Source organism: Scardinius erythrophthalmus (genome assembly GCF_964197995.2).
Source record: "Scardinius erythrophthalmus genome assembly, chromosome: 23".
Taxonomy (NCBI): Eukaryota; Metazoa; Chordata; class Actinopteri; order Cypriniformes; family Leuciscidae; genus Scardinius; species Scardinius erythrophthalmus.
Window position 1 is genome coordinate 12,620,141 of NC_138243.1, and position 23,410 is coordinate 12,643,550.

Sequence of the window (23,410 nt, forward strand, 5' to 3'; positions counted from 1 at the left end):
CTTAACAGCCAGTTAGTTTCCCAGGTGAATGATGTTTCATCTAATTAGTTATTTGCTCTAATTGGACAAATGAGGGCCTATACAATACACTTATCTCCAGCTACGTGTATTTGTAGCATTTGTTTGGTGTTTTGAGAAAGTGAAAAGGGTTTTGTTTGCTATGGATCAATGGTGTAACAAGTGAGTTTATTCATTTAATCAGTCTGTGTTTGTGAATAATTCTGCAAATATTGAGTTTGTTTTTTATGTTATGTATTTAATATTTTGTGTAAATACTTGTAGGTTATCCTTGTTTGTAATCTTCCTGGTTTTGGGTAATGTTTCTGGATTTAAAGGTACAATTTATCTATCTCTCCTTGGTTTGCTAAGGATTTTTTTTATTATTATTTTATTATCAGGTTTGTCTACAAATCCTTCTATTTTGTTTAATTCACAGGTGGCGCTTATTCAAATGCCCACCACCAGTGGGGTCAGCCTTCTGACAATACTTTCTCACCTCGTGCAGTCCAGTCTTCTGTGCCAGAGGTCCCTGTGACTGGGACTTTGGCTGAAGTGGACTCTAGTTTATTCACTAACAGACCCGTGAAAAGGCTGAACTTATTCAAGTTTGTTAAAGGTGGTGTTTCCAGCAGGCTTGAATCGACGTCCTATGCCCAAACCGCTCCAAGCAGCTCAATTTTAGCGTCCTTGACCCTACCCTTAAATAAACAGCTTGCAGGCCGTTTGAAATTGCTCCATGGTTCCTCTGGATCAACCATTACGGATACTGCAAGTGCTTCTGCACAAGGAGAAAGTACTAGTTTCCCTGCTATACTTGGCACTTCTGGCCTGTCCACCAGTAGTCAGAGCTCCCCTAGTTTGTACATGTCCAGCTCCCAGGAAACTTCTGGTGCTAAGTCAACAGAAGCCACTTTGCCTGTTTTCTCTCAGGAGAGTATCTTGTACAACAGTTCATCTGCTCCAGGTGCCATTTACAACTTTCAAGGTAGCCCTGTACCACTTTCAGAAGGCTCTGGTCAATCGATCTCCCCTCCGGGTGAAATCACTTACTGTGGTTTGTCTCAGTCTCAAGGTGCCTCTGATACCCCAGACTCCTATAACAAGCTTAATTATGTTTCTTGTCAGTCTACCAGTGATCAGAGTACTCCCAGTCTGTATAGTCAGAGCTCTCAGGGTAGTTCTGGCAGTTTGTTGGACGCTTCTGGCTCTTCCTTTCAAGTTGACTTGTCTCCCCAATCTCAAGAAACCTCCAATCAGCTCCTGCCTTCACCTTTGGAGGTTTCTAGCCAGTCTAGTAATAGTCAAAGCACTCCCAGCTTGTTTGTGGTTAACACAGATTCACAGTCAACAGGTCCTGCTTTACCTCTAGACACTCAGAGTAGTCTTTCTCAAAGCATTTTGTCTAACTTGACTCAGGCCTCTGCTTCCACTTCTCAGGGAAGCTCTGGGCCTGAATTGTCTAGAAGTTCTGGGCAAGTTGAAAATGGCAGTTATGGGGGTGTGTCCCAATTACCTAGCACTTCAAGTCAGTATGCCCCGGGATCCCTGATGTATAGCAATTTTGGTGCCTTACCAATTGGGGTTTCTAGCCAGTACACAAGTGTTCAAAGTTCACCTAGTGTGTCTACAAGCACCCAGAGCAGGTCTGGCACTCAATTGACGACTTCCAGTCATGTTTTCCCTGTGATGGGAGGTAGTTACTCTACTTCTACTTTATCTCTGAAGCCTCAGGGCATTGTGGGTATGTATGCCCCTGCATCTCCTACCAAATATGTGAGTGTTCCCATGTCTTCACACCAAGCTGTTTATCATGGCTCTGGGGCTCGGTTTGGTGCCTATACTGGTTTTGCTTCTCACGGAATGAGTAACACTTACAGTGGTTCTGTCCAGCCTCAAGGTACCACAAGTCAGTTTGCCCCTGGGTCTCCATCCTCCTATCCAAGTGTATCATTATCCTCACCCCAAGGTGCTGGCAGTCAGTCTGCTACAGTCCAGAGTTCACGGAAGCAGTTTACCTCTAGCTATGGCACCCTGTCAGGGTCCTCTACTCCATTCAACCTTCAGGGAAGTAATGCTTATGGTGGATCAGTGCAGCCTCAAGGTACCCCAAGTCAGTTTGCCTCTGGGTCTCCATCCTCCTATCCAAGTGTATCACTATCCTCACCCCAAGGTGCTGCCAGTCAGTCTGCTACAGTCCAGAGTTCAAGGAAGCAGTTTATCTCTACCATCACAGGCAGCACTGGAACCCAGGAAGGGTCCCCTACTCCCTTCAACTTGCAGGGAAGCACCACTTATGATGGATCACTGCAGCCTCAAGGTACCACAAGTCAGTTTGCCTCTGGGTCTTTATCCTCGTATCCAAGTGTATCACTATCCTCAGCCCAAGGTGCTGGCAGTCAGTCTGCTACAGTCCAGAGTTCACGGAAGCAGTTTACCTCTAGCTATGGCACCCTGTCAGGGTCCTCTACTCCATTCAACCTTCAGGGAAGCAACACTTATGGTGGATCACTCAAGTCCCAAGCCACCACAAGTCAGTTTGCCCCTGGGTCTCCATCCTATCCAAGTGCATCCCTATCTTCACCCAAAGGTGCTGCCGGTCAGTCTGCTACTGTCCAGAGTTCACAAAAGCAGTTTACTTCTCCTTTCACAGTCAGCACTGGCGCCCAGAAAGGGTCTTCTACTCCCTTCAACTTGCAGGGAAGCACCACATATGGTGCATCACTCAAGCCTCAAGGTGCCACAAACCAGTTTGCCTCTGGGTATCCATCCTCCTATCCAAGTGTATCACTATCCTCAGCCCAAAGTGCTGCCAGTCAGTCTGCTACAGTCCAGAGTTCACGGAAGCAGTTTACCTCTAGCTATGGTACCCTGTCAGGGTCCTCTACTCCATTCAACCTTCAGGGAAGTAACGCTTATGGTGGATCAGTGCAGCCTCAAGGTACCACAAGTCAGTTTGCCTCTGGGTCTCCATCCACCTATCCAAGTGTATCATTATCCTCACCCCAAGGGGCTGCAAGTCAGTCCGCTACAGTCCAGAGTTCACGAAAGCAGTTTATCTCTACCATCACAGGCAGCACTGGAACCCAGGAAGTGTCCCCTACTCCCTTCAACTTGCAGGGAAGCACCATTTATGATGGATCACTGCCGTCTCAAGGTACCCCAAGTCAGTTTGCCTCTGGGTCTTCATCCTCGTATCCAAGTGTATCACTATCCTCACCCCAAGGTGCTGCCAGTCAGTCTGCTACAGTCCAGAGTTCACGGAAGCAGTTTACCTCTAGCTATGGCACCCTGTCAGGGTCCTCTACTCCATTCAACCTTCAGGGAAGCAACACTTATGGTGGATCAGTGCAGCCTCAAGGTACCCCAAGTCAGTTTGCCTCTGGGTCTCCATCCTCCTATCCAAGTGTATCATTATCCTCACCCCAAGGTGCTGCCAGCCAGTCCAACCAAGAGTTACAGAGCTATTATGTGTCCCAAAGCCAGAAGCCCCAAAGATGGCAGCCTTCACAAAATATTCAGACCTCAGGTGTAGTTGCGTCACAGGGTAGCTCTCTGTCTCAAAGCTCTCCAATGCAGAGTAGGTTCTCTTCCCTGTCTTCAGCAGGAGGCTCATCCAGAGAGTCAGGACAGTTTGTTTCTGCACAGGATGGTAGCACAAGTTATGGTGGCCTTTGGCTCCTTTCTCAAAGCCGCTCTAGCAAGTACACCCCTGAGTCCCATGCATATGCCAAGCTTGGTTACCCTCCACTATCTATTTCTAGTCAGTCTATCAGTAATCGGAGGACAAATGGCCTGTATAGCTCGGACTCTCGGCTAACCCAGGGTCTCGGTGTAGTTGAAAGAACCTCTAGACTTTCATCTCAAGCTCCTTCCACCTCCCCAAGCAGTAAGAAAATATCTGAACGTTTTGTGACATTGCAACACCCCTCAGGTTCCAACAGGGCTCCATCTGTAGGCTTGAGTGCCCAAGCATCTCCTGTTGGTATGTTTTCTGGTGTCCCGCAGACTGCACAGGCCCTACGTGAATCTGGGTCAGGTGTCCAGCTATACAAGCAACCATTTCTCAAGCACTACTTCCCCATCAAGGGCTAAGGGACTCTAGAAAAACTGCCTCATAATGCAAAGCGATGTCTTCCAGAATAAAATTTAATAAATGTTTGAAACGTTGTTTTTTTTTTTTTTTTACCAAATTGGTTAAGATTCAGTTGCTGTCTTAATGACTTTTTTGTAGGCATTCACTGTTTAACTAATATTTGGGGACTATCTTTTTTCTTTTTTTTAGTGTCATGATCTTTGCTAATATTATTCATTACGCTTTGGCTGTTCATGTTAAAATATTGGCGATTGGTAGCTGCCTCATTTCCTGATTCCTTCAAAGCTATAACATTTCTAATGCTTATTTTACTTGTTTTATTTCACCTCAAATGTTAATGTTTTTGCACTGATGCCAGACCCATTATCAATATTATTTGGTTTATATTGGTTAATAAACTCAATTTGGAAAGTTATTTGGGCAATTGAAAAACAATTGCGCAAAAGCTCTGTTGGGCAGAAATTCAGATCAGTAAAACTGAACTTAACCTGAGGTTAAAAAACTGAAGATAAAAATGGCTATAAAAGTTATACACTGAAGTCTGTAGTAGTTGGCAGTGTTGCAAGGTTTGAGTGGGAGAATCACTCAGATGGTGATTTACAGTGAATAGTCTGTAAGCCTACCAAAGTTCACTTTTTGCCTTCTCTAACTGCTAAAGATTCCCAGCCAGGGGAAAATGTCAGGACAAAAACCATGGACCTGCCTTCTGGTCCATAATAAATTGCATTTATTTTGGGTTTATTTCTCAAATTTCACCGTTGTTTCATTTGTCCAAAGCCTAAAACAGTTATGAATAAGAGCTTGTAAATGACATTCAGCAGGCTACCACAGAGTGGTGCTATGGTCATTTAAACCAAGGACTATATAATAAGAACCCATATTTCATTCGGCTGTCTTGCCCTTTGAGACTTTTTCTGAGACATTATAGTGGGAAACATTGTGTATAAACAACATGGCATTGTACATATGAAATTATGCATCTTTGGTATTGATTTGATTAAATGAATGTTAACGCCTGATTATACTGTGCACTGTACAATGAACAGAGAAAACATGAGATTAATATAAAGGCCTGATCATTCAAAATATTGCTGTTTTTTTACTAGAGATTTGATGATTGTGGTGTGGTTCAACCCTGTTTTCTCATTTTCATGTAATGGTCTTCTGTGGAAATGCTGCTTTAAAGGACATGCGTTATATGTTTTCCATTCTGTCCAGCTGTGTGTATGAAATTGCTGCAGCTGAAATGTGTGGGTTCAGTGTTTGAGGAATTTTGATGATAGAAATGGAGTATTATTTCCATGGGTTTATATCTAAAGATAAAAAAGTCATAGAAGTAATATGTCATTTGCACAGGAGGGACCAAAGTGAAGGTGTTTGGGCATAATGCACAATGGTATTTCCAGCACAGTCCTAACCAAATGTACCACAAAAAGCCCCAAATATAATTATGAGATATCAAGCCTGTTGGTGGAGTGATAATTTAGGTTTGTTTTGGAGTCACAGGATCTGGACTGCTTCCGGTCATCCATGAACTCCTCCGTATAACAATATATTCTAGGGACAAATATGAGGCCATTTGTCCAACATCTAAAGCTTGGCTTTTAGTTTTACAACAGAACAATGACACCAAGGACACCAGGATATTGAAAAGTCATGGTTTTGGAATGACCAGGTAAGCCCAAATCACAACCCTGGTGTGATGGCTTAAGAGATAGTCCACCCACAAGTAAGAAAATCTGGTGGTGACTGAAACCTTTCTTAAAATACCCTTCTTCTTCTTTTTTTTTAATGATGATGGCAGAAAAGGATGTCAGAATTTTCTTTTTGGTATCCCTTTAAAAGGTGTAAGGAATGACTCAGACTTCAATGAACTGTAGAAATGTTGGCATTTCTGGCAACATGCTCAATCTACAATATAGTGAAATTGTGGTAAAAAGGAAACTGTTTGAAAAAAGAAAATGATAATAAACTGTAATCAGCATATAGATCGTTCCCCGCTCTCTGACTAAATGCTCACTTCAGAGCATCTGTCAGGCTCAATATAGACAAGCAGTGTTTTGTGAATGAGAAATGTTTTTGATGAAAGCTCTTGTACAACTCTCGTCTTTTGCAAGGGGACATATCCTGGCATACAATGCTCCACTTGGCACCGCATCTCTCTTTTTTGTAACCATCATTAGAGCCATTTGTCCTGCTGCTCCGGTGTGACCTCTTTGTCACGTCCCATAGGTCAACATGCGTCTGCTCAATACTAAGGCCACTATCATGGACAGATGTGTCAATGGCCCTCAGGAGGTGGCAGCATTCTGGTGCCAAAAAAAAAAAACAGACAGTAATGGATTATTGTCATGACACATCACCTTTTCATGTGTCACATTTTAACAACAAATTGTATGGTGGGTATAGAGGTATATGAGAAGAGTGGTGAGAAAAATGAAGACCCTTCAGTGCCTCTCAGGTATCAATTCATCATAATATCATCTAAATAGTAGAGCTGGTAAAGCGTAGCATGTTTAATGTGTGCTATAATACAGTTATCATCATTATCTTCTCTGGCCTGCCTAACAGCTTTACAGTCCCAATGAGTTTTCTTGGCAACAATATTTGCCCTACTTTATGAGAACATTAATCACATGTCCATGTACTTTAAGTCACATCATCTCCCTGATGTCCTGGAGCTCTGGTGCAACCTCTCTTTGCAACAGTCCTCCTGGATTATGTTTATTCATACTGTGAGCATCCTCAACAATTCTAATGATGTCAGAGTATTTTTGAGTCTGCTGCCCTTTTGCTCATACATTTTAATATGGAGCCCCTGGCAAGAATGTTGCATTAATGTGCCGGCTGCAATGATGATATATTTAACTTTTACTTTGTTAGTTTGTATGCTGTTATAATCAGGTTGATTACTGCCAATTTTAAACTGAGGATTCAACACATCAGTATATATATATATATATATTCATTCCCCATGGTGTCATATTACAAGCTGATGTAAACAAGCGAAATACTTAAATAATCTAAACAACTGAGGTGGCAGTATTAGCATGCAGCAAAAATACAAATAAATGCCAATTTCTGTTCGTACCAAAGGTAATTCAAGGATTTCAGTCTGATGTGGCTCAGATGAATGTTAGTTGCCTAAAGTGAGAGAGGTCTTGACTCATAAATTAGATTAAAATCATTAGAAAGAAGTTCAAATTCCACAGTTTTAAAAATGATTAATTAAAATATTTAAGCAATATTTATCCATTTAAAAATCTGTTTGTCAGTGGGAAGATTGGTGACACTAAAATAAGATCTCATTTGTTAACATTAGCTAATGTAAAAACTGACAGTAAATTCTATATTTTTAGTACATTTATTAATCTTTGTTAATGTTACTTAGTACAAATGTCTTTGTTTCTTTCTTTGTTCATGTTAGTAAGTTCACAATGAATTAACTAGGCAACTTTTTATTTTAGAATGTATTTTAAAATGTTGTATTAAGATTAATAATGCAATATAAGTTCATTTTTAGTTCATGTTAACAAATAATATAAATGAAACCCACCTATGAAACCGTATCACATATTTGCTGTCAGTTATTCTAATCAAAGATTTTCATGATTCTGAGATGAACGACGGAGACAGAAGCCCTCCAAATCAGGGTCTAGCAATGCTTATGTTTTGTACAATAAAATTAAATGTTCCAGCCATGAGATTTCTGCAACAACCTTATGTTGTCCACTGTCCATTTAGTGAAGCCTGTGAGATAAGGTGAAATAAAAAAACACTACATCCAGCAATGAAAATTTAATTTATTGTGCCCTGAACTCGGAGAAGATCGTGGCCTCTTCTGACTGTGTGTTGAGCCCGGGAAAAGTGCCACAGGCATACAGAAATGTGATACATGTTTTAGGGTTGGTTAGTAATGCTTTAGCTGTAATAATGCTCAGATTAAAAAAAAAGAGGACATGTGTGTGTGCGTCTTACCAGCGAAAGACCTACAGAGCTGGCAGAGCTTCAGCATTAAACATATGGAGAGAGAATGGATCTGGCTCTATTTAAGCAGCCCAGCAGATGAATGAAAGCTTTAGCATAAGTTCTGCCAGGAAGAATTGTTACGTCACTTATTACCTTCACATCTAACCAATCGTGTTCTAATACTTGCAGTATAAAAGATCGGTACTTACACACGTCTGAGTTCGCAAATGCGGACACCATCAATTACCTCCATCCTCGCACCACCACCAGGTCCCTGTCCATACCTCCCAGGGGGTCGGCTCTGCCCCTGCCTTCGTCTTCAGGCAGGAAATGCAGATTCCATTGCGAGCTACGGACGGGGCCTACGCCAAAGAACTTTATAAATGCTTGCTGGGCTGTTAATAAATGCATACTTGTTACGTTATTTTGCCTCCCGAGTCTTTCTGGTAGAACTGATTAGATGGCCTGATTTCTCAGTTTATTTACATTTTGAGGCATCCAACCTTAAGCAGGCACATTAGAGCTAGTTTGGAGTGAAACAGGCCAGAAGTAAAGGAAAAGTAATATTAGTGTAGTGCTGGTCAGTGCAGTACTAATAGAGTTGAGTGGTCAAATTAACATAATTTTCTGAAATAAAAAAACACATTTTCTTCATTGTAATGCATTGTCAAATGCTTGGATATGACTCCAAGCTTAAAATCAATGAGCATGTCAATTATTAATCTGGATGATTTATGAAGGTGACCCTTAATATTGGTCATAAATTAAGATGTATGAACACTATTGAGTGGTGAACATAATTCTAATCTAGTATATATTACATTCGCTTTCTGAAGAAAAAAACAACCCAATTCTCTGCGTTACATTAAGTTGTTGAGGATCTGCCCTTATGTTGTTGAAGTTTGGTTATGGCCACCGATTATTATTTATACTTTACATAGAATTATATTTTAAGGGTCTACACATAGCCTATTATCAAACAAGGACTTTAATACTGTAGCCTTCATCAAAATTCAACAGCAACACACATTCCTTTATTCCTTAACTCCGCCTCCAGTACTCGTGTACGCGCGATTTAGCGCCACTTTAATCGTACTTCAGTATTCCTGTGAGGATCGCTCTGACCTTGAAAAGGACAACACTTACAAGTAAGTCTGTAGCCTATATATTACCTCATGTGTGTTTCCCATGCATTTTGTATCTTTATAGTCTCACCAGGTCACCCCAAAGTATTTATCTCTCTGTAACTCCAAATAGGAAATCGGTCCGTTTTCAGTTTGGATGCATGAACATAACATAACTTAACTAAACATTATGTGTAGCTCCTGACATTCAATAACCGCAATGAGCTTTGAGCTACTTTTAATATGAAACAATATCTCAGCTTTCAAATTCTGTTGATTGTATCGTGGAATTCAAACATTTGTTTTTGGCGCCCAGTTCAAGCTGCACACCTATATATCATCCTCATTACTGGTTATTATCAGGCCCGTCGCGACAAGGCAGGCAAACCAAGCAATTGCTTGGGGCCCCGAGCTGGCCTGGGGCCCCAAGACAACGACTGGTTAAGAATAAAATGCAACGACAAACTGTGTGAGCGCCCCTTTGATCAAGTGGGGCTCGATGCAGAGCCAAGTGGGAGGAGCTAGAGCTCCAGCCCCTCCCCTCGCTGGAGCTCCAGCCCCTCCCCTCGCTGGATTTAGTGGGCGGGGCCGCGCATGCGCAGGTAAACTTTCTCGCTATCAAAGAGTTACGTCACGATCTTTTCCCGCAGCGTTGCATTCCGGGAAGGCGCCGCCATTTTAGGTGGTAACTCTATCAGTTGATCAGTTGCCATGGTTACTTCTACAGTGAGGCCAAGATAAATAGCAAAAGAGAGAGAAAAGATCAGTTTGATATGCGTTTGCATTTTAGCGATATTCCACAGTTTCTTGGGAAGATATGGAGAAGGAAAAAGCTTAAATAAACGGCCTATCACGTTAATGACGTAGCCTACGACATTGCCAGAATGTACGATCTGTCCGCACACGGCAGGTCCAAAATGCACATCCAATATCAGATTTATTTCCACATATAAATAAAACAAATAAAGGCCCTATTTTTAAATATATTTTATATAGTCCTATAATGTTTTTTATATAGGCTAATATATTAAAATGTATATTTGTTAATAGGCTATCTTCATAATTAAACAAAAACACATCTAACATAACATAACCTGAGTTGTTCATTTTTTTCAATATGTTCTTATTTATTTCATTAACGAAATATCAATCTTCGTCTTTATACCAGAAGATAGCCTACAAAAATCTTCAAGATAGCCTACAGTATAACGGATTATCACCTTATAAACAGTCCTTTGTGGAATAAGGCCTGCTATATAGAAATAGCATAGCCTTTTATAGCATCTTAATTTAAACTTTATTTTGTTATTAGGTTAATAAAATGCTAACTCGTCTAATGTAATGTAAAGAGCTGGATACTAATACTTAAATAGGCTTTATGTCATTAGATAAGGCCATCTAATTTGATTAGAGTTGATAGACTAAATATTTTTAACGTTAGTCATTCATTTAGCCTAAGCAATTACTATATCGCATTAATCCATCACTCTAAAATTGGCTGGGTTAAAAACAACCCAATTGGCAACCCAGTGCTGGGTAAATATTGGACAGAACACATGCTGGGTTAAATTAACCCAGTGACATTTTAACCCAGCAGGCTGGGTTGTCTAGAAACCCAAGATGTAGTAATTTTTTTTACCATTAATGGATTTGCTATTCTGGGTTATTTTTGCTGGGTTATTTTTATTTTTCTTATAATTTCACCTGTGCTTTACTGTAAAACTTTGAATTAAGAAACAATGAAGAACATGTTTAGACTTAAAATAATTTTAATGCTTGTCAACTGACATTCACAAATGTGTTAAAATTGGCAACAATGACAACAAACTGCACATTAAATTTAAATGCAAAAATCATTTAGTGCTGACATCAAAGTAGTTCAATATTGTCAGTTTTAATAAATAAATAAATATTAGTTCTAAAACTATTACCGGTTTAAATACAGTGACATTGACAATTATATTTTAAATTCAGCAAATGCAAAATCATTTAAAAATACATCAAGTATTAAATAGTCAAATACAATTAAAGAAAGAAAGAAGATTAGTTCTGAACAATGACATTTATGCGTTTAACTATTACATGTGTAACGGTCTAAATACGCAGTGAAATCAACAGACAATTCATTTTAAAGTCAGCGAATGCAAAATCATTTTTAAAATATGCAAAAATGTACACAAGTATAGTTAAATAAAGTCAAATACAGTTAAGAAAGAAAGAAAATTAGTTTTGAACAATGTAATTTATACCATTTAATTCTTAGGAAATTAAAGTGAAATTCACAGATGTGCAAAATTGTAGGCCTATTTTACATGTACACAGTGAAATTTACTTTTTTTTGACTCCGAAGAAGAAGACGACTCTTAGACGCGGGTTATGTAGACTCTGCCCGGTTTAGAAACTCCACCATGTTCGTTCCGACCTATAAAAGAAAATAAACACAAAAATACAGATTGTTTAAATGGTAACGGTTTCATTATTCAGTTGAAGTCAGTTCAGTGTTGATTCAATTCAGTTCAATAACTGTGTGAAGTTTATCATGAAATGGAGTTTATCATGATTTCAACAATCAATATTTTTATTTGGCGAAAAGCCATATAATAAGTGGTATGCTTTACATTATGTCTTGTTTGATCTTGTTTTTTTGTCTAGGATCAAAGTTGCTTAACAGGAATTGTTTTGAGGTAATGTACATCCAGTCAGTTTTCATCACAAAATAAACTCCTTCAGGGTGATATGAGATCCCTCCACTTTGTGTTGATTACCCTGTTGAAGTTTATTCTGCAATATTAACTGGCTGGATGTACAGTATCCCTTGCGTAATGCACAGGCAGTTCCAGACAGGTTACAATGCAATTTAAATAGCAGTTATGCGGTTTTATACTCACTAGTTGACAATCAATGAAAGCCTTTCTAGCTTCGTCAATAGATGGCCGATTTACCGTCTGACCTATTACACTGTGGCAGGAAGAAGAAGGGGAAGGACCAAAAGAGCAAAATCACCTCTATTCTCTGCAGAAAAGAGACATAACATCTCAGAAACAGGACCAGCTACAACAAATATACTAAAGTTTGTGCAATAAGCTACAGACATAAAAAATAAATATGCAATAATGATACTAAATACCTTGCCTTTTATGTTGTATTGAAGATTTAAAACAACAAACATCACCTTGTGGAATATTTTCCAAAGACTGATTCAATTTTTCTAAATTAATTGCAATCCTTAAAATTCTGTTACATAAAATAGGCTATCTCCCTTTGGAGTGACTGATTTTTGTAACCTTACAGATCTTTTTTATGCAAACAGCAACATAACACACTAACTAAAGTTGAAAAAAATAAAAAGAATAGTAGGGCCATACTATAATAGGTTTGAATAGTAGGTTCATTAAAAAATGAACATGTACTGATATTTATCCAAATGAATCGACATTGAATCAAGATCGGAATCGAACCACAAGCTTAGGTATAAATTGCTAAATTCAGAAGTTGGCAGCCTACCTATATTTAAGCACGGATCAAATTTATATGCGTTAAGTTCCGCGAGGTTGAGTTGATTATCACAGGCAGTCAATTATAGATGTAAAAGCAGCAAAAGTGTATAATAAACATGAACTTACCGTTAAACTTGTCGATAAGACTGGGTAACTGCCACTCGAAGAGAAGAGTTCATATCCATATGGTTTTCTAACTAGGAAAAAAAACGAAATTTTAAATTACATCACTTACCAAAAACGAATTTATGTAGCCTATGTAAAAAATACTTTTTGTACCACACCAAATCACCTTACTGGTCCAACCCACGGCACTGATGCACGCACGCACTTTGAAAGTGTTCGCGGTGCTGATAAGTCGATTCATTTCCGGGAATCATTTTGTTTCAAACTTGGAAGTGTGAACCGGTTTATTGAACCGTTACCGGATGGTAGTTTCTTTTATACCTGCGGTCCCACGACATTTACGTAGGCTACTTTTTATGTCTTTTACATGTCGGTAAGGACAATTGCAGGCGTTTTACCTAAGAGCAGCGAGTCATATTACTCAATTGTTTTGTTTTGAGTGACTCGACTCACTTTGTTCAATTCGCTTGTCAGTGACAGAAACGACTCTTTCCTCTGTTTTCACAGATATTCACATATTTCATAGTTCCGTGTGATACAGAATCATTAACTGTATTAATCTGTCGTCTCACATTAAAATGACTATGCGAGTCAATATCTGATTCTGAGGTAATAACTGTTTGTCGAACAAGTTGCATCACTAATTTTAGTCTGACTATATAAGTTTAAGAATTATTGGTGCGGAAAAAGTTATAATTGTGCTAATTCAAACGAATTATTAATAAAGAATAAAATAAAACATTATATAAACTTACCTTAAAACAGTTGCACCCAGCTGCTTTGCCCCTTTGTCCTCTCAAAATGACAGCTTGGGAGCGAATTTAAACATCTCCAAGGCGGGAAGCTCGTGAAACAACCCAGCGTTGCGACCCAGCAGGTTTAACCCAAAAACTGGAAAATTAAAACTACCCAAAGGTGTTTAAAATGTGATAAAATAACCCAACAAAATTACCCAACAGACTTGACCCAGCATTCTGGGTTAAAAAACAACCCAGCATTTTTTAGAGTGATCCTGGGTGCAGTTCAAGCAAGCACCGGCAAAAGTAGGCTAATGATAATAAATATGTCTGAAAAAAATAACGAAGCATTTTCATTATGTATTAATAGGCTGTGTACAGTAGGCTATCATAACACTGAACAATTCAACATAAATCTGGGGTAGCCTAGTGTCTCAACTCTCCCCCACTGGCCACCCCGCACATTTCTTTTGCATTTACCTTGCATGACACAATACCATGAAATATTTTTTAATAAGTTTTTAGAGCACAGAATAGCCTAATGTTTGATGCATCCGTTGTTCAAATTGCAGGGGACACAATATGTAGGCTATGCACAGTAAAAATTTAACATGAATGTCCATTGGGGGCTATTGCTTGAACGTAGAAGTTGCCTATGATAAAGACATGATAGCCTATAGGCCTACTAGCATATAGGATCGAGCTGTAGCCTATGATGCATTTGCAAATTGATAACATAAAAACAGTTACCAATAGGATACTCTGCTCATTTCGTTATTTCAGGTTAGAAGCCAACAGGAAGAATTTCCATCGGAGTAACCCCGGCGACAGCTGACAGCCCCAGACCCAGACCCAGACCAGACCCCTCCCCAACACACACACACACACACACACACACACACACACACACACACACACACACACACACACACACACACACACACACACACACACACACTCACACTCACTCACCCTCACACACACTCACCCTCACCTGTACAATTGTTCAGTTAAAATAAAATCTTTGGTCCTTACAATTTCTCACTTGTCTTCTATGGCTGTTTTCTTTTGGTAAAAAAAGTAAAAAACCATAAAAGTCCCATAAACGTTCCGAAAGGCCGCTGTTGGTCATGTGAACGTCCTTTTGAACGTCCGGAGGAGGACGGGGACGTTCGGGGGGACGTTCGCACAGGCCATTTAGGGGACGTTCTGGGGACCTTTTTTTGTTAGCTGGGTAGCACCTCCATCCCCAGCATCAGCAGCACCACCTCCATCCAGGCGCGCTGGAAGCTGTTTCATGCGAACGGGGCTGAGGGCTGGGTTGGAAAATATGTGACGTCATTATGTTGTGGCTGACAAGGTCACGTAAATGCGGTGGACAAAAAATAAATAGGGGTGCACTATCTAAGCTTTTACATTGCCTTTTAAGTCTAGTAATTTACATAATCAAGCAGACGCTTTTGTCCAAAGCAGCTTTAAAAGTGAGGAAAACAACGAAACCGTTATAAAGATAAAATAATAAATAGATACAAAGTTTCAACCGTTTTTAGAAACAAACACAAACACACACACACACACACAGTGTGAGTAATGTTCTTATTAGGTGTTTACGCGTTTGTCACAGAAACGATAAATTTAATCATAATCACGACAAATATTAGAGAAAAATACAATATGATGTATGCCAGCATCTTGCGCATCAAAACAAACTTGTCCTTCCATCACGGTTGAACTCGCACTAGATCCAGCAAGGGTGAGCTAGACCTCTAGCTGCAGCGAATCCCCGCTCACTAAATCCAGCGAGGGGAGGGGCTGGAGCTCCAGCGAGGGGAGGGGCTGGAGCTCTAGCTCCTCCCATTTGGCTCTGCATCGAGCACCATCTCCCTTTGATGGTCAATGCAGTAAAGTGCAATGACACTGTTATCGGGATCCCCCTCAAGGGGGCCCCCCTCAGTAGTCGCTGACAGCAGCCAGCCAACCACGCGATCTCTGCCGCCGCAAAATACAAAACCTCCTCGGCAGTCATCATGAAGCGGAATTATGCTTCAGGAAGCCAGAAAAGAATGAAGAGAAAGGAAGAGGAGGATAAGAAAAAACAAGATAGTGGTAAGTAGGGGTGTAACGATACACGTATTCGTATTGAACCGTTCGGTACGAGGCTTTCGGTTCGGTCTTCGGTACGCATTTTCAAACCGAACGGTTCGTTGGATCATTTTTCCTGCCGACCAAAATTTCGTTATTTCAAATGTAGGCGGGTCGCGCGTGGCAAGCGCGCTCATAATGTAGAGATGCCGGCGCGACTACAACATTGCCCAACATCAAATGGCAAATGTAATGTAAGCGGAACGAAACTGAGCTACTCGTTATTGTGTGGTTGAAGGACCGTTGTTTATCAGTTTGGACCAGTGCAGCGCGAGACGATCGTGATCATGCGACACTGTTACTACACAGCACTAATAAGAGATCCAGTAAAGAAAGCATTTGAATTCGCCACAGAAGTAATAACATCGCTGCGAGATGTAGTGAGAAACATTCACATTGTTTGGCAGGAATAGTAGGCTATAATGCCTTCAAGAAACATTACGTCGGTTTTATTTTGACATTATGAATACAATGCCCTCAAATGTTAATCTTAACTAAAATAAACATTTGTTTATAACTACTACAATATTAATTTTTTTTTTTTCCAAGGAGCTGTTTTGTTTTATATGCTCCTAAGAAGAGTCAATTATAGCTCCAGAATTGCTCAAAGTAAAAAGAAATAATATTTTATGGTGCTAGTTTTAATTAAAAAAAAGAAGAAAAATAAATAAATCAAGGAAATTGGCATTTCTTTCTTTTTGCTGTATCGAAAACATACCAAACCGTAACACGTGTATCGTATTGAACCGAACCGTGAATTTTGTTACATCCCTAGTGGTAAGTTATAAATTACACTGGATAAAATAGCTCCACTTGTCTTGTACAAATGGTGTAATTTTGCAGCAGGTAGGCTAGAAAAAAAATATGTTTATGTTAGCTACCTGCCTGACGGCAAATGCTGCTTGTAACAAACAGTTAGTGCAACTTTTTTTTCGAACGGATATGTTTTTTATTGGGGGGGCCTCCATGTCCATTTTGCTTGGGGCCCCCAAATTCCTTCAAACGGCCCTGGTTATTATAGCTGAAATAAACATGAATAAACATCAGAAAGTATATATTGAAAGATAGAGTAGAAATGACTGAAACAAATAAGCTGTTTAAAACGCGGAAAAACGTCAATAAAACAGCTACCTAATGTCTGACTAACATTTAGGCCTACCTCAGGAAAGCTATTCCCGCAACTCAGTAAACTAAACTAGACAAGAATAACTATAGAGAGGAGTATTTTAATAAAAATATGTATGAGATTACATATTCATTTTATTTTTTTTACTTAACCTATTTGTTATATTTTTTACTTAACGTAGTTATTTTTACATCATTTAATGTAGCCTGCAAATAAATCTCATGAAAACAAGTTAGGCTATTACTGCTGTTGTTATATTTCACTAAGAAATTGGAGTAGCAACATAGGCCTAATTCTATTATTAAAAAGTCGAAATAAAAACTGCCTTATGTGTAGTTTAGCCTTGTACAACTCAGTATTATTTGAGTGTTGATTATTAAATAAACTTGATGAATTAATTGATTCAGAGGGATCATTATTTAAAAGTTTTCTGTTTCAGGTAGAGTAGGCTACTGTATGATATTTGAGTTATTCACCTTTGCAACACATGAGTAGCCTAAGCTATTTTCTGTGAATGTGTGTGAACTTTTTAGCCGCTGAAAGGATAAAAAAATACAGTAAATGGTTAAATAATTTGCGCTACAAACCAGTGTGTTTATGATTACGATAATACATTAAAATAATATGATAACAAATAACAGTTACTTTGTGATATCAAGCAGCATGATGGACAGTTTTTGTACAGCTAAAATAACTGGAAGTGTATGAGACCCAGCCTTGACACATTGAAGTTATGGCCGCACCATTTCTTATGTTAAAAATATGGGGCTTATTGTTGTAGGCGCTATGCCACAAACAGGTCTGGTTTAAAATAAAAGACAGAAAACAAATGTTTTCTCATGCTGAGGATAAGCATATGTATGTGTTTGAGGAAAGTTCATTTATTTGTGGTCCATTGAGAAAAGTTAGCTAGTAAATTTGAGCTTCATCAGATGTGACATTACATCTAGGAACATTCTCTTGCTGTTTACAGTCACTGTTAGGGACTTTTTTCTGGGAGAAGGATGTAATTTAATTATTTTACTTCCAAAACGTAACATATTAATATATATATATTTTGGCTTGTGGTAACTGTTTTTTTATTATAAAAGTAATAAGATACTCTATGCATGCTTTACTGTGAATATGGTCACGGCTGAAGGGGTTGTTTCATCCTGACTGTATTCACAAAAGCCCACAGCACAGCCTTTGAGACCTTATTGCTTACTTGGCTTGATTTTGACATTTCATTAATCTACGAATAAATTAAAATATTACTCAAACTACTGTTTTTTTGTTTGTTTTTTCTCACAGTTCTCAACATTTTGGCTCTTAATCTTCAAGGTAAGTTAATTTGATACATGGAGGCACAAAGCTGAGTTAAATGTGGATGTAGAATTCATTACGTTTTGGTCCAAACAGCTGAGGTCACCCTTTTACTCCAAACATCTGTGAGCCTATTTCATATGTGGGGCCAAAAACACTGGCGATGGAAGGAGGAACTCTTAAACCTGAAATTCAGCCATGATCCATTTTATTTCTGGTATAATATCAAATTACCGCCTGTCTGAGAGCACACTACAGACAGCTGCTATTGCCTTGCAAAGCAAAGGGATATTAGTTCGAGAACTGTGGCCTATCACCAGCCACTATGCAGAAGGAAAGGCACATGGTTAGCTGACTGGGGAACAGTCAGGTGGCCAAATAGGGTTGGCTCAGCCAGACACAACCAAAATTTCCCTGAAAATCATTTCCAAACATTGATTAATGGAATGGCGAGTGTGTAAATGCTTTCTCGTATCCCAGATGGGGAGAAAACTCCAGGGTTGTTTTCCTCTCAATGCAGACAGTCTGTTCTAAAGCAGAGCATTCCATCTAAAGTAAATGGAATGTTGTGAAGGGTGCTCCGGGCGTTGAACATCATCAGCTTTACCAGAACGGGGGGTATATCTGAGCCGTTCCGAGCACTGTCAGAGAGATCAGTGAAGTCAGGGTGACATTTGCTGGAAATAACATTTTCTGGAGTGTCATCCAAAAGACCATATCAGTGAGAGTCAGCCAAGGAGCTGTACAGGAGCCATGAGAACACTACCCTCATTCAGCTGGAATATCGTTGAGGGACATTAACTAGAAAAGTAGTTCTCTGAGTTCTCTGTGCCTTTCCGAACAATCTGATCAAGTGCATAAGAATACTAGAGAAAAAGACTTGCAATGCAACACAAAATGGAAGCCATTCTACAGGGTGGGCCATTTATATGGATACACCGTAATAACATGGGAATGGTTGGTGATATTAAAGTCCTGTTTGTGGCACATTAGTATATGTGAGGGGGCAAACTCCTCAAGATGGGTGGTGGCCATTTAGAAGTCGTCCATCTTGGATACAACTTTTGTTTTTTCAATAGGAAGAGGGCCATGTGACACATCAAACCTATTGGTAATGTCACAAGAAAAACAATGGTGTGCTTGGTTTCAACGTAACTTTATTCGTTCATGAGTTATTTACAAGTTTCTGACCACTTATAAAATGTGTTCAATGTGCTGCCCATTGTGTTGGATTGTCAATGCAACCTTGTTCTCCCACTCTTCACACACTGAATGGCCCCCAAGGTCTCCCGATCTGACCCCCTTAGACTTTTATCTTTGGGGTCATCTGAAGGCAATTGTCTATTGTGTGAAGATACGAGATGTGCAGCACCTGAAACTACGGATACTGGATGCCTGTGCTGGCATTTCTCCTGCGGTGTTGCTATCAGTGTGTGAAGAGTGGGAGAACAGGGTTGCATTGACAATCCAACACAATGGGCAGCACATTGAACACATTTTATAAGTGGTCAGAAACTTGTAAATAACTCATGAACGAATAAAGTTACGTTGAAACCAAGCACACCATTGTTTTTCTTGTGACATTACCAATAAGTTTGAAGTGTCACATGGCTCTCTTCCTATTGAAAAAACAAAAGTTGTATCCAAGATGGCCGACTTCTAAATGGCCACCATGGTCACCACCCATCTTGAGGAGTTTGCCCCCTCACATATACTAATGTGCCACAAACAGGACTTTAATATCACCAACCATTCCCATGTTATTACGGTGTATCCATATAAATGGCCCACCCTGTATACAGTATGTGATGCTTCAGCAGAATTAAAATGTGTTTTTGCATGCAACTGCGCTACATTTCCATTGTTTTTCTGTTTAACATGCACTAGACGGATGCCTTTAACCGTTGCGCTCACGTCTTTAGCAGCATCTCATGCACGACACTGCCTTCTAAAAATGCGGCACTCAAGTTAGAAGTTAAACTTTTAAAAAACACATCTCTAGATCTTTCTTCATTCCACCGCCCTGTTTCACACGTTTAAAATCGCACAGAAAGAATTCTCTGCAGGGCTACAGACTGCGACTAAAACTGTCATTTGCGACCAAAAATATTCATTTGTGAGTGATATTTTTGCTAAGATCTGGTGACAATATGAATGTACTTGTTATGGATAAAAATTGCGTCCCTTTTTACCTGCATATTCTGTGATGTAGCCCATCACATCTTTTGTTTTGTTGACATAATAAAATGAGACGATGTGCAGCAAAGTTGCAGTGCTATAAAAACCTCACTGAGTTCGAGCGAGCGCCAAAATAGGCATTGGGACAGTGAGGATCAGCTTTCCACGTCAACCCGAAAAATATCACGCTTTTTCAAAGCCCTCATCTCTATCGAGCAACATGACAGCTGTGCCAGCATGAGAGAGAAAACGACAGAGACGTGTCAATTAATGAACAAGCAAGTACTGTAAAAGTGTAGGAAGACAGTCTATTTCGTGCACATAGCATGGATGAACTACAACAGATAAACATGTCAGCTGTGTGGACGTGAACTAATCATTAACAATTCTCGTTTTTAATTGATACTGATATGGATTCTTATTCTCAATATCTTTTAATCTTTGCTGTTTTCTGTTACTGTCTAAACTTCACACATGTAGCACAGCCATCCATAATCACAGTAAGATTTGTACTTAATTGTCACCTTTAATGCGTTTCTTTTAGTAAACAATTAATAAACTTTTAGCTTTATAATTCTGTCAATTTTATCACGAAATATAAGCAATAAATATTGTTTTGGTGCTCTTTAATGTGGCCTGACAGATCGCTCAATCAGTATTTAGACCTTGGAAAGAACTTGTATAAAACAGTCATGTCACGTAACGTCAAATTTACCTCAGAAAAGCCATTCGATGCTCATACACTTGTTAGTCAGCTAGAAAAATAACTATAGAAAGTGACATTTTGCTAAATATATGAACTATATCACATAATCCTTAATTTTTTACTTGAACTGTTGTCTGTCTACAGAATGGAAGGAGCTAAAAATTCAACACCACCCGTATAATTGCATATGAAGAGCTGCCTTTCGCCAAATTGACCTCTCAGATATTACTAAAAAAGAAAAATAGATTGCGTGTGTGCAAGACATACTACAACATTTATGGTAGGCATTAGGAGGAGGCCAAACTACTCATTGGCCAAGTGATGCAGACATTATTATGGTCATTGACACTGGTTCAGATTCTGTGTAAAGAACAATTCTTTGCGACTGTATGTAGTTCTCAAGTTGGAAAAGCAATTCACTTCCTAGTTTAAGTGAATCTTAATTCCCAGGACATCCACAAGATGGATGAAATGCTGATGCTGTAAAAGGAAGGCAGACGTGACAACACATGACAAAATTAAAACATGTTTATTCTTTTGTGGCACTTAAAAAAATAATTTGGTGCCTATTTTTTTCCCTTATAGGAGCCAAGGGCGTCGTTACGCTTCATCCTTATGCATCACTTTCTGCCAGGACTTTTACAGGCTTTTCCCAAATCACGGAAGTGACCTCGACGTCCGGGTTAGCAGTAGCACAAGCAATCAGGCAAGTGTTATTTATATAAACTCCTGATGTACTTACAAACTTTCTAATGCCTCGGTTTATGAGTACAGAACATATTTGTACTTCTGTAGAAGTTTGGTAAGTTTTGGGGGGGTGGGGGGGGTGTGTGTGTGTGGGGGGGGGGGGTCTCGAGGTCATGGTGCAAAGGACCCTAGGTTGAAATTACTCCGAACCATCCCTTTAATTTTTTTTTTGTCTGGAGCCCTGTTATGTGTGAATGGCCCTGTTGACCATTACGCTTATGTTGTTTGCAATGTAATTTCTTGTGTTGTCTGTTTTTCAAACGTATTTTTGCATTCCGCTTTACTGCTTTTCAATAGTTTTTCTATACAAAAATGCTCTTGATGGACGTGTTTGACCGTTGCGGTTGAATCTTTTCCAGTGTCTCGCACATGACATGGTGTTCTAAAAATGTTAGAAAGAAATGAATAAATTGAGTTCAATTAGTTAAACTTTTAAAAAGATGTGTCTTTCTTTTTTTTCATTCCACTACCCTCCATTTCACGTTTTTTCAACGCAACCATCCCTGATGTTGTCCTACTGAACTGAATATGCAGTTTCGTAAATGGTCATTGTTACAAGCATTTATATATAAAAGTGAAAGTGACATGTAAAGGCCAAGGATCGTAAACCATACTTGGAATTTGTCCTCTGTATTTAACCCATTCAAGTTAGTACACACACATTAGGAGTGAGTGAATACACACACACACACACACACACACACACACACACACACACACCAAAACGTGGACACACACACACGAAGCAGTGAGAAGCCATTTCTGCTGTGGGAGCGATTGTCTGAGAGCAATTTCTAACCAACTGATTCCAAGATAATTTTTTATTATGTATGAAGTTCCCTTCAAGTTTACAGCTGGTACAAGCTGGTTGACCAAACTGAACTAGCAAATGAAACAGTTTTTTCCATGCATATGGAATATTTGAAATGAAATACTATTTAAATGCAATTGTAGGTAATAGAGTAGCTAGAAATGGAGCTACCATGTTCAAAAGCAAGCTACTTTTCCTAAGATGGATGTTCCACCAGCACTTATATCTATGGGTTTTCAGACAGATTTTTAAGAATGTTCTACACTGACTACATTTGAAAATATCAAAGACTAAAATGCAGAAAAGGATGAAAAGTCAAAAGGCTATATCCTGCCAGTTCACCTTCAAGAGAACAGGTGTGTGTGTGTGTGTGTGTGTGTGTGTGTGTGTGTGTGTGTGTGTGTGGTGTGTTGTCAGATTCCTATCCAGCTCTCTGATTTTCTGATTGATGGTCTCGTCTCCTCCAAACAGACATGAAGGCGAAAGGAGAGGGGCTTGAGTAACTGCCAGTGGACTAAGGAGGAAAAACAGACGTGTGCTTTTGCTTTCTTCAAAGGTAAAATTCGTAAATAATGAAGAGGCAGATCCAGCAGCTAATCTGAATTTGAGCGAAGTGTGCATTTTCAGCAGCGCGCGGTAATTGTTAGTCTACTCGCGTTTGCATGTGTTGAATACCAACGGGTGTTTTGAGCAGCTGTGTTGACACTCACCACACACCCTTCTGATTGTGTAATGTGTGTAAAGGGTGTCTTGGATGCAAATATAATATTCTCTGTTAATTAGATTAACCCTAATGACAAAGTTTCTTCCCCCACATCAATGTCCAAATTTATTTGAAAGATCTGCAGG

At 39.3% G+C, this 23,410-nt stretch overlaps 1 protein-coding gene across 1 annotated transcript; it reads left to right on the forward strand.

The window, feature by feature from the left end:
* The first annotated feature begins 101 nt into the window (after window positions 1–101).
* LOC308684090 (uncharacterized protein) lies at window positions 102–4,386 on the forward strand. The gene is made up of 3 exons (XM_081355127.1): window positions 102–180; window positions 283–335; window positions 437–4,386. Exons 1-3 carry the CDS (start codon window positions 161–163, stop codon window positions 4,090–4,092), a joined length of 3,729 nt encoding a protein of 1,242 aa, XP_081211253.1. The 5' UTR covers window positions 102–160; the 3' UTR covers window positions 4,093–4,386.
* Window positions 4,387–23,410: the final 19,024 nt, after the last annotated feature.